General features: G+C 38.3%; 1 protein-coding gene and 1 pseudogene across 1 annotated transcript in view; both read right to left on the reverse strand.

Annotated features, from left to right (window-relative positions):
* Nucleotides 1–12,650, reverse strand: part of BPTF (bromodomain PHD finger transcription factor) — a 120,430-nt gene that overhangs the window by 81,752 nt on the left and 26,028 nt on the right. The window contains 1 exon segment of the mRNA XM_016129063.2: nucleotides 6,544–7,366. Coding sequence (XP_015984549.2) covers nucleotides 6,544–7,366 — 823 coding nt within the window.
* LOC118604128 lies at nucleotides 9,975–10,092 on the reverse strand (annotated as a pseudogene).

Below are 12,650 nucleotides of genomic sequence, written 5' to 3' on the forward strand. Positions count from 1 at the left end.
TATTTGGCTTTGGGGTTAGGATGTGGTTTCTACAGAAGCTCTGTCCTACAATGACCACAATGTCCCTCCTGTACCCCCTAATTGGCCTGGCTTCCCTACACTAAGAGTCAGCTCAAGAAGGTCACAGGATGGCAGGAAAAAACAGGTTGGAATAAAAATATCTACTGAAATATATACTTATGAGCAAACATACATATGTCTACATTTTAAAGTTTACTTGGCTTCTACTTTGGCGTAAGAGGTTAATGACTAACAGTAAGTTCTGAGTTTCATTTCTAAACAAACCCACAAAATTAAGAAGGAACACTACTGCGTGGGCTGAAGAGCAGACCCCCAAAGTCTTGTCTACCTGAAACCTTAGCATGTGAATTTGGAAACAGGGTCTTTGATGATGTCATTAGCTAAGGATACTGAGCTGAAATCATTCTGGATTTAACTTAAGCCCTGAAGCCAACGCCTAGTGGCCTTCCTTATGAGAGGAGGAGAGGACAGAGAGAGACATATAGAAAGGGTGCTGTGAAGACAGAGGCAGAGATTCAAGTGGAGGCATATTCTGTAAGCCAAGAAATGTCAAAGACTTCCAGCAACCACCGGAAGCTGAGAGAGAGGCACAAGCAGTCTTGAGAGCCTCCAGAAAGAACCAATCCCATGACACTGTGCCTTCTTTCAGACTTCTGGCCGCCAGAAGAGTGAGAGAATAATATCTTGTTTGAGATGACTCCGTTTATGGTAGTTTGTCATGGCAGCCCTAGGAAACGAATACAGATTTTGGCACCAGGAAATGAGTGCTGCTGTAACAAAATATCTGAAAATGTGGAAGTGGCTTTGGAATTGAGGAATGGGAAACGGCTGGAAGAACGTGAAGCACTCGATGGAAAGGCCTAGACTGTTTGAAGAGAGAAATAAGAGACTGAAATTATGCTGCCAACTAGCTAAGGAACACCTAGGGCACCAGAAACTGGAAAAGGCCAGAAAGGATTCGTCCCCGGAGCCTTCCAAAGGAGCATGATCCACTGACACCTTGCATTTAGACTTCTAGTCTCCAGAACTATGAGAGCATAGATCCCTGCCACCGAGTTTGCGGTACTTCGTTACAGCAGCCACAGGAAACTAATGCAGCTAGGGATTCAGCATCAGAGACAGCAGCTAGGTCAGGCAACCCGAGTGGGTTAGGGGCACACAGTCTGGATTCAGAATGCCTGGAACTCAATCCTGGTTCCATCGCTTATTAGCTGTGTGATATGGAAAAAATTACTTGACCTCTCCCTGTCTGTCTGCAAATGGGTGACAATGCTTATACTAAAATGTTGTTGGAAGAACTGAGTTAAAACATGTAAACTGCTTAGAACACTGCCACCACTTCGTGGGTGCAATGTAAAGAGTGCTATTTTTTTCTTCATCTTATGAAGAATGATATCTACCTCAAGACAGATAATTACAAATGGGATTGGTATGTTGAAAAAGAGTAGAAGTGTTTCAGGGTGAACGAGGGAGGGAGGTTCAGAGAAAGAAACCTCCAGGAAATGGCAAAAACAGGCCAATTTGAAGGATAAGTTAGCCAAAAGGTTTTTGGGTGTTTGGGTTCACTTTTTATTTAGTTTTGGGTGGTGAAAAGCAAGGGAATTAAATGTACAAAGTTAGAGACCTGTGACTTTTCTGTTAAGAGCAAATGGAAATAATTGAAAGGTTTTTCGACTTGGGGAGAAATGAAACCTGATCAGAATTGCTGTTTTAAAAATCATCCAGCTAAGGAACAGAGAAAAGAATTGGGGGATGGGAGTGTTATATATACACTAAACTAGTCTAATCAAGATGATGTTGGCTTGTATTATGCTAGGAACAGTGAGAATGGAGAGAAACTGATTCAATATTTAAGAGGTAATTAAAAGGCATAACAAACGATATAGGACAAAAGACTATTCTCAGGTTTCTAGCTTGTGCAGCTGGTAGGATGGTGGTCCCATTTACTAAAATGGGAACACTGGATGAAGGGTAATGGCAGGGAAGTGATGAGTTCATTTTAAGCATGTTGTGTTCATTGAGGTGCCTGCTATATGGAAATGTCCAGGAGGATGCTGGATATATAGACGTGCACATGGGCAGAGGGTTATAGACATGTTTGGTGGCAACTAAGCCAGCAAGTAAATAGGTGGCTTACAGTCAGAGCGGGTAGAAAGCTGGATAATTAAAAAGTGTAATTTAGTTCTACTGAAAAATGAAAAAATTCAGTTTTAAAATGTTGTGCTCAAGGTAATTTTATTCAGAATGGAGAGTGACAAGAAAAGGTGCTGATCTGATTTGGCAATTCCCATTTTATTTACTAAGAGTCTCAATTTCAGAGCAAATGAATGACAGGATGAAGGAAAGATTGGCCCTCTTACATATTGGATTAAAACCGATCTCTAAATTGTTTACTCAATATCTTGGTTATTCAGGTTGACTATAAAGAATATTACATGCTTCACTAACCCATACAAAAAAATTTTAATGAGTATTAAATAAATAAAGACAATAATGGAAAAACTTAATATCTACAAACTACTAGCAATACAATTAAAAATTATTCATTGCCCTAGATTTTGTTTTAGGCATGTCTCCCTTGGCCATAATTTTACCATTTTAAGCTGCTGAGCTTCCAGGGAGCATATATACCAAATCGTTACATCCTGCAAACTGGGCAGTTTATGTGGCTTCAAAACATTTGTTCACCGCAATACACGTATAATCTACCACAAGGGGGCACTTAAACGGAATTGTTTTAATCTAACTTTGAAACATGTAAAATCTTTCACACTTACTCAAATTACTGACAAGTAACACTTAATTATCACTAACAATGATATTTTAAGTTTCGTATTTGACTTTACAAAGAAAATAATCAAAATATCGAAGCATGAAAAAAGATATCCTTGTCTGAAGTCTTCATTAAATTTTGTGCGTTTTATCATGCACTTAGAAAAGCAATTTGAGGGGCTATGCTTAATATTTTTTTAAGCAAATAGTTTCGTTGCCTAACATATAACTTAAAGAATTTTACTGTTCAATTTAGAAAAGATTATTTCATTTCATCAATAATGTAACACAAATCCATCCCCACATGCTTCAAAGGTAACTCTGACTCATGTAATTTCAAAGGTTTGTACTTTTTGAACTATATTCAGAGGATCTTCTTTCCCGCTTGCCTGAGTAACGTTTTATATACTGATACTGATTTATACAGGAAATAAACTTTTTTTGGAACACCACATAATTTATTTTGTATTTTCTAAAAATGCCTTTATCCCAAATTTTTAAAGATCTCAGAAATACTCAGGCCAGGTATAACAAAAATCATTATACTATCTTTCTCCCTCAGTTATAAGCATTGCTTTTAACAGTTAAAGCAAGCTGCAGACTTCTCAAGAGATGGCTTGGAAATTACATTACAGTATAAAATTAGTTACTGAAAATATTTTTATAAACAGGTTCTGAAAAAAATTCCAGGTCCCACTTCCTAACAGCCAGAGTCTTGGGCAAGTTAGTTAACCTGAACTTTAGTTTCTTCACCTATAAACAGCAGTCAAAAACAATACCTACATTATTGGTTTTTTGCGAGAATTAATGAAAAAAGGTACATAAAATGCTTACGACACTGTGAGGCACATATTAAGTAGGTGCTCAAAAACTACTGCTGTTGGCTATTGTCATACTAGCCCATCACCAACTAGTTCCATCTTGGTCTAAAACCCTAAAACTAAGGCCTCCACCATTAATTACTGTGTAATAAGCCTTATCTATATGTGGACAAAGCACCTTAGGCCTCTCTCTGGCCTGAAAGGGCGGCACAGGGAAGGAAGTGAGAGGAAGTGAGAATGAACAACCAAAAGGGTGAGGAGAGGCACGCTAGGGAAGGGAAGCATAGCAATGGGAGACTAGAAGCATAGGAAAATGTCCCTTACCTTCTCATTTGTTCGCAGCAATCCTGAAGATTCTGAGCCCTTTGGGGAGGGCATCTGAGACTAAGGGAGCATGCCCTGTTAACTGCTGACTATGAGATTACAAGCACCAGGCTCCCTGATAGGCGGTATCATTGACTCTTCACTTAAACGAATACAGCACTAAACTTCAGAATATGGTTACAGTTACCTAATCATTTGTAATGACCTTCAAACAAAAATTCTCATGCTACCATCTCTATAACAAGATGTCAAAAAAAAAAAAAAGACACGATAAACACCATGACCAAATATTTGGGAGGTGAGAGGCAAGGAAAAAAATTACACTTTTTTTCAATAACTGATCCAAACTAACTGTACATAAAACTTCATCTACTGTTTCTCAGATCAGTTTCTGGATTAAGGTAACAGACTGAATCCACACATCTCATTTTGCTCCCCTCTAAAACTCACTTAAAACTGCTAAAGAAATATTTTAAAAGATATAAGCTCACAAAGATAGAGAAAATGAGAGACAACAAAAAAATTTTGGAAGTAGAAAAGCAGACAGATGAGTGATAACGACCTTAGCAGAGCCCGGAAAGCCCAATCCCAAACCAAAGGGTGAAGCTGAGTGCTGACAATCACACCCCTCAAAAGGCACACAAAATTGGGGGGGTGGGGAGAAGGACACACATACAGCACAGAACTGCTTGAAAGCTGTTTAATTTAAGGAGCAGGTCCCTAGACCACGTACTCTCTTCAAACCATTAAAGATTTAGTCTCTAAAGGATGTAAAACTGAGTTCTCTGCACCAGGGTGCACACAGCTCCAGTGTGAACAAAGTACCATACACAAAACCCAAGGTGCAGGGCGGTTACCAGAAAAGGCCTCCGTGGGCCATCTGACCAGCTCAAGAGGAAGGACCAAAGATAGTGACATCAGGGATCCGCAGTAGATTAAGAAAGTCACCCAACAGCTAAACTCAAAATTGTTAAGGCCCACCGGCTTGTTCACAGCTTCCAATCGTAGGTGTAATCCCACAGTATTAATGAGCAGGAAATTAAGGATTAACGGACATCTGAAGATGGAAGAGACAGACCAAAACAAAGAGCAGGAAGAAGCAATTTAGAATAGAGACTATGCATAGAAGGAAAAACAACAACAAACTATCATTTAATATCCTCGGAAAACAGAAAATTTTACATCAGATGAAACAAAAACAGGATTTTTTTTTTTAAAAAAAGGACGATTCTAAAAACAAAAGAGCTCTTAAAAATAAAAAGAAAAATGACAGCAGAAAACAAGAATTAAATAGTAAGGCTGGAAGATCAAGATAAGGAAATCTTCTAGAAAAATAGAGCATTAAACACACACACACACACCCCCCAAAGAGGAAAAATGACAAAGAGGAAAACTGGAGAGAAAAGATAAGAAAATCAGAAGACCAAAATAGGAAGTCCAACATTCAATAAAATAATAGCTCAAGGGAAACACAACAGGGAAAAGGAGAGGAGGAGGTTCTCCGAACCAAAGGACTCAACTACTAGACTGAAAGTGCCCACCCAGTACCCCATGGATTAAAACAGACCCCACAAAATCACTCTAAAACTTCAGAACACTGGAGGCAAAGAGAAGATTCGATAAGCTTCCGAATTAGTCCAAACTGGTCATGTACAAAGAATCGATGAATGGATTCAAATTTCTCAACAGCAGCGCTACAGGAAGACACTGCACAAAATTCTGAAGACCTCTGTTTACTCTGCACCCTCTGTAAAAGCTAACAGTGAGCCCGACTAAGATCTCTACGTGGCCTGGCTCAACCACTACGGATGAAGTTCCTGTTCTCTTCTCCTCCATGTCCTGCTCTGGCATTCGTTTCATCCCACCACAGATTTTCTGATTTGACCTAATTCTGAAAGCTGGAAAACTCTGAAAACTTTGGAAGCTGAAAATACAAAGTAGCCCACTCCCTCTGATCAAACTTCCACAGGAGGTCCAAAACCAGTTCCATGGCCCGAAGACGCGCGCGGCCCAACACTTCGTGTGAGTAAAGCCAGCTTCCCAGACTGCCTCCTGATTTTCCCATGGACCTCCACGGAAGAGCCTCTTGAAAACCCGCAGGAAAGCAGAAGCCAGACTATGACCATGAGTCTGCTGGGTTTATGTCCACCTGGGAGACAGCAACCAACAATGGCAGAACTGATCTTTCCTGAGACCGATGGTTTGTTCTTGCTGCTGCTCCATTCGACATACAGGTATTGTAAAACTAAAAAGAGAACCAAGAAAACCCTAACAGCGACGTGAGGGTGGATTACCTCAGGATGGACCGTAGGGATATGACCCAGGAAGGCCCACAGTGGCGTCTGCCTAGTAACGTTCCATTTCCTATCCTAGACATTAAATACAATGTTGTACATTTTGTTTTATGTATACTGTTCTTTCTTTACAATTTTAAAAACGGTTTTAACGTTCATATTCCTTTGAGTTAGAAATTATTTAACTATACAACTCATTATTAAATCACAAAGGTTTAGATCACATTGGCAGCACATCCCTGCGACATCAATCACGAAGAAAACGGGCTTAGTTTTAAATACGTACAAAAATTAAGACCAGATGTACTTACATTATTAGTCTTCGGTTTAAGAACCAGTATTTCCTCCGACTTCTGTCATATCCAATAGGTTCATGTCGAATGTACGGTTTGTTTTTTTGGATCTCAGCAACACAGTCAGTCACACCAGGCACCTTGTGTGCTACGCAGACTTCACACTGCCATTCATCCTCCGGCACCTCCTCAAGAGGCGGTTTCACACATTCCAAATGGTATACTGCGGAACATGTCTCACAGCAAAGTAAATCCCCAAGTTTGTGACAGACCCGACAATGGTCGTCATACTGGATCACCCCTTCAGACATCAACTCCTCACGCGCAATATTTGTGGTGAGAAACTGATCGACTAAGAACTGCAGAACTTTGATTTTGTTCTCTACTGGTCCATAAGGGTAGTCATCTGCCTCTTGGTAAGGAAGAACATGATGGTACTCCTTGTCACTCTCACAGTACACTCGTAGCACCTCTGGCCACGTCATTCCATCTATGAAATACAGTGTGGAGTTAACGCTATCTTTCAGATCGGCAGGTCCAAAGGTAGTATTGGAAGTGTCTTCTTCTCGCAAAACTGCTTTCAGAAGCACAACGTGCATCTCCGCCATAAGTGTGCACTGCTCCTGACTCACCAGCGCTGCACAGAAGTCTTCAAAGCGAAAAGGAGATAACCTTAAAACAGTGCCAAAGTTCCTCAGTACCTCATAAATGGCAATAACATTCATTATATGCTCATTGGGCACCATTAAATCCTCAGAGGACTTGGGAAATTCAAGGGGCGGGATGTCTTTTTCTTCCAATATTGGAGAACGAGGCCGATGCACTCTTGGTTTCCGCCTACCTGTAAAGAAAGAAATGGTATAATTACAAATCAATATATCATTTCTACAAATGAAAGGTTTTCAAGTTTTTCCTGTTTGGACATATACCTCAAAAGATAGAAGAGCTTACTTCTATTTTTCTAATAACTGTCAAGTTAAAATAATGCTAAGTATCAATGACTTTTCTCTAATTTTGAAGTCTATAAAAAAAACTAAATTCAAAGTTTTCCCATTATAATCCAATCTAGAAGTAAAAAACTTTTGATTATAATCAGCTCTCAATTACCTAGAGGCGTTAACTGGTTTACAGGTAACCATGGTAAAAAAAAGAAAATAGCACATTTTTGAAAGATCTGACAAGAACCTAAACGAGAAAAAACATTTCCATGTAAGATAACAAGCACGACAGTTCTCACACTGTGTCAGCTGCAAAACAGAAATGGCTCTCAGCAACCCAAGAGGAAGTTCTCTGGTGCAGCACCCTTTTCCTCTACCATAAGGACTTCCTAAGAGCCAAATGGTACGTTCCACTGTGAAACACAAGGTTAGGGGTTGAGACAGGAAGGAAGAGAGAAGTACTATTCTAATACTGGGGATAAAAAAAAGGGGTGGGAGCCTCACCTAGGAAGCAGACCACAGAACAGCTTTTAGCAGTCAGTTAAGCAAGCTTAACTGCTCCCCAATTTATGAGATGTGATATCTTGTAATACACACATATATGTACATAAATATCAATACACAGCATTTGAGAGCTTAGCTTATAACAAACACATATATCTCATTTAATCCTCTGAACAAGTCTACGAGCTATTACAACAAGCCCTGCTATATAAATAAGAAAACTTATGAAAAGAAACAAGTTTCTCCTAAAATTTTCAATACGGGAAATGTATTTTTAAATATCAGAAACAATGTTAACAAGAACAGTTAACATGAAATTCACTTTTGTACAATTAAGTTTTATTAACCAGGATTTTCGGTTGCTGGTATTATCCTAACTGTCTCCTCCCTCCCGCACTGCTGTGCCCTCCCACCATCCCCGACTTACTCTCATTACTCTCATGGGCAAACTAAAAGGATCCATGGTACCAGGAGAAGAAAGTATGCTAAAAATATATATAAAAGGTCAAGATCTTTTAATTTAGTCCATGCACCCCAACTATTCATTCAGTGAAAGGTAGATTTTCCAAATAAGAATATATCCATTACTTTCAGTAGGAAAAAGTCCAAAGGATCACTCTGAGCCAGACATTGCTGGTGAGCCTATGTAGTGAGAAAGACGCCTCCTCTACATCTCAGCAAACTTCCCCAAAGTGACACCATCTACACGAGTGCAGTTTTCACAGATTCGATTAAATCACCAAATCACCATACTTGTAAGCATCATGATGGGTAATCCAGTCCATTTCACTGTCTTCTGGAAATGACAGAACTCATCTACATAAGTATAAATGAGAGAAAGCAGAAAAGACTGAATCTAGAGGAATATCCTCAATCAAGAGAGTAGAAGAAACACAAGTCTGGCAACAGACACAAAACGGCTTATAGAAGAAACAGTCCCTGTGTTCCTCTTAGCTCTTTATACAAAATGCTGCAAAAGATAATTCAACTAAAGGGTTATTTTTTACAGAAGGCAAGGCTGGAGAAAAGAGGTTCTAGGATCAAAATGCAGAGGTCCTTAAATGTTAGGTTTAGGCGTTTGTAGAGTACTTTATTCTGGCAGTAATTAGGGTTGGCACAGGTTTTCTGAACAGGGCAGGGACATGAGTAGAAGAATGTCTAGAAAGAATTCTCTGGCTTTAGTGTACAGAATGACTAGTTAAGGGTAGAGACCAGAGGCAGGGCATCTTCTGTAATGACCCAGAAGATAAATACCTGGATTCAGAGTATGGCTGTGAGAACACTAACAATAGATAACAGTGAACTTATGGAGAAAGAAATCACCTGGTATGGAAAATAACACCACTGCCCTGAGATTTAACTCTGGTACAACCTCCTTCAAAAACTGATCCTAACCACTCGCCTACCCCATTTCTTCTGAACTCTTGTAGACTTCTTTGAACCTTATGTTACCTTATAACTTACGTTTTCATGGCATCTACTTCATCTTCCCAGCTGAACACCCAACTCTTAAGCCAAAGAAAAATCTGGCCTATTTCTTTTATTGTAAGCATTTGCCCAGCATCATTCCCCTCTTTAGAGAAATGCCCTGCTGATGGGCCCCCCAATCACAGTAGTCCATCTCCTGATCACTGGAGTGGAGACATGGTCCAGGGCAGACCAGACAGTCTTTGGGATTTTGTATTCAGGTGCTAAGTAAGAAGCACTATAAGGCTCTTTCTTCCTGTGAAGGTGACTAACCCACCTTTACCTCTCTCATAAAGGGAATAAGAATGACAGAGCAGAAGTGAGAAATAAATACTGGTAACTCTTGAGTCCTGAGGTCAAACATGTCCTTTGAATTTCCTAGTCACGCGAACTGAAAAACCATTTCCTTTTGCTTAAGTAAACATGTTGGTTTTTTCACTTGCAAATAAAAGAGTACTGATTAAGACGGTATCTGACACTGCACACAGTAGGTTTTTGTTGTTGTTGTTGTTGTTGTTGTTGTTTTGTTTTGTTTTTTAACACCTATAGCACCTGGTCTTCCTAGGTGTCTCCCATCCAAGTAGTAACCAGGCCCGACCCTGCTTAGCTTCCGAGGTCAGACAGGATCAGACGTGTTTAGGGTGGCATGGCCATAAACTACAGTAGGCTCTTTATGAGAAACACAGTAAATTACCATTTAAGGAGTACCACTGAGAACAGTTAATGTTAAAACAAAACAAACAAAACAAAACAGTAATCTATCTGTAAGGCAGTAGCACTAATATTGTCTAATTTAATTTCTAATTTTAAATGATGAGCTTTCGTATATTCTGAAAGATTCTGGGTAATCACTGTATTATTCTCATTTTCGAACATTTCATTAAGCTTCCTATCAAGCTAAAGTCTGTTAGTTTTCTGTTGGTTTCAGAGTTAAAGAGGAAAAAAAGCAAAAAAGGTCTACAGATTCTATATTGCTTATTATCTAGCTGGAAACCACAAAAAAGCTTCTATCTGAGCTATGACTATATATATGAATAATGTGAGCACTTTTGAAAGTTAACATTAAATACTAATTAGTTCCTTCTTGAAGCATTACTGGTTCAATTTTTAGAAGGCAATTTTTAGATTTATAGATTTATTGGCAAAAATCTATCTGAAGGAATATCCCTTTGATCCAGCAATTCTACCTCCTGAAATTTATCCTACAGATATATACATACACACATGAATTAAGTATAAAAATACTTAATGCAACAGTTTATAAAAGCTGAAGTTCTGTGTGTTGTTTTTCTTTTAATCACATACATATATTTTTTATTATATTTTAAAAGAAAAATATTGGTCAGTTATCTACATAAGCATATAAAAAGTTAATATTCAGGTTGATAAAACGATGCTGTTACTAATGGCTACTGATGGTTCTGTATGAATACAAATATAAGGTCATTATGTCATATTCAAAGATTGAGGTTTACAGAACTGAGTATAGATTATAGCACATAAAGAGAAAACACAAAATTAAACCACTTAAGCCTCTCAACTGTCAATCAGTACCAGCAAGTCATTTCAATCATTCATGGAAATGTATTTATAATATGCCATTGAGGATTTTGCTCTTTGCAATTTTCAACACTGATCTAATATCTAGCAGATAAATTATATTTATTTTTCTGTATTTAAAAAAAAGGATTAACATCAATCTCACTAGTTATCAGGGAAAGACAAAGTAAAACCACAATGAGATACTGTTTCATACTCATGAACAAAAATTTAAAAGTCTAACCAAAACAAACTTTTGGGAAGAATGTAGAATAGAAACACCAGTACACCACCACGGGAAGTGTAAACTGGTACCAGCACTTTGTAGAGCAATTCAGTAACAGGTTATTGTGTTATAGGTTATATTAACCCTGAGAGAGCAGTCTGTGAACTTTTTATCCATGACCTACAAGTAAGAAAAACATTTTACATCTCAACCCAATACACATACATCCTTATATTAATATCTTCTCTTCTATCCTATTCTAATAACTTTTATTCTATTCTCTTTCCACTTTTAAACATGGAGCCCACAATTTGAAAAGCATTTCTCTAGAGAAGCTTTCCTCATGTATATACAGAACATTCGATATTGTTTATAAAAGCAAAGAGTTAAGCTGGAAACCACCATAATGTGCATCAACAAGGGAATAGTTAAATTGTGGAACATTAATTTGATAGAATTCTAAAGACCAATCTTGAGTAACTTAGGGCTACCTATGTAAGCATGGATCAATCTTACAAACAAAAACACTACGAAACAAAGAACTGCTAAACAAGGATAAAAAATCCAAAACCATGCAAAACAGTTTATCTATTGCTTATCAGTGAATATATATAAATGAACTAGTGGTTAACATCACCACTAGAATGTAATCTCCTTAAGAGCAGGGAGTTCTATGTGGTTTTTTGCTGTGAATAGTGGTTGGTACGTAGTAAGGTGGATTTACTGGAAAAAAAAAATAGTCGTTTTGAAGTGCTAGCCCATGCAATTACACAAGAAAATGATGTATTACATTATTTGGAGATGCTATGTGTTTTTACTCCTCACTATGTAAGTAAATAGAAAACTCTAGTGAGAAGTCCTAGCACAGTGGTCCTCAAACTTTGTATATCAGAATCACCTTGAGGGTTGGTTCCAATTAAAACCTCTTCTAATTCAATAGGTCTAAGAAAGAATCTCAGAATTTACATTTCTAACAATTCCTAGGTGATGCTAATTGTGCTAGTTTGAAGCCAACACTTTCAGAACCACTGTCCTAGAAATTAGAAAGGTTATCCCTCTGAGATCTGGATGAGTAAAAGTTACTAACATCAGAAGTTACCTTTGAACCTTACTACTCAAAATGTGGTTGGCATTACCTATGATGTCTGAAAGAAATTCGGAATCTCAGGGCCCACCACCCAGGCCTACTAAATTAGAATCTGCAGTTTCTCAAAATAATTGAGTGATTCATATGCTCATTAAAGTTTGAGAAGCTGTCTTCAAAAAGTCCATCCTAAAACTGGAGGTGCAGCAAAATCTCATGGTGAGCTATGAAAAGTAGTGTCAAAATGCAACCCAAGTTTATGGAACCCCACGTGAAGCTCAGTGCTCTGCATTTTTATCCTGCTCCCCTGATAATTCTGATATGCAGCCAAGTTTGAAACTACTGCTTTAGAGAAATTGGATATTCC

Source organism: Rousettus aegyptiacus, unplaced genomic scaffold (genome assembly GCF_014176215.1).
Source record: "Rousettus aegyptiacus isolate mRouAeg1 unplaced genomic scaffold, mRouAeg1.p scaffold_m13_p_6, whole genome shotgun sequence".
Classification (NCBI taxonomy): Eukaryota; Metazoa; Chordata; class Mammalia; order Chiroptera; family Pteropodidae; genus Rousettus; species Rousettus aegyptiacus.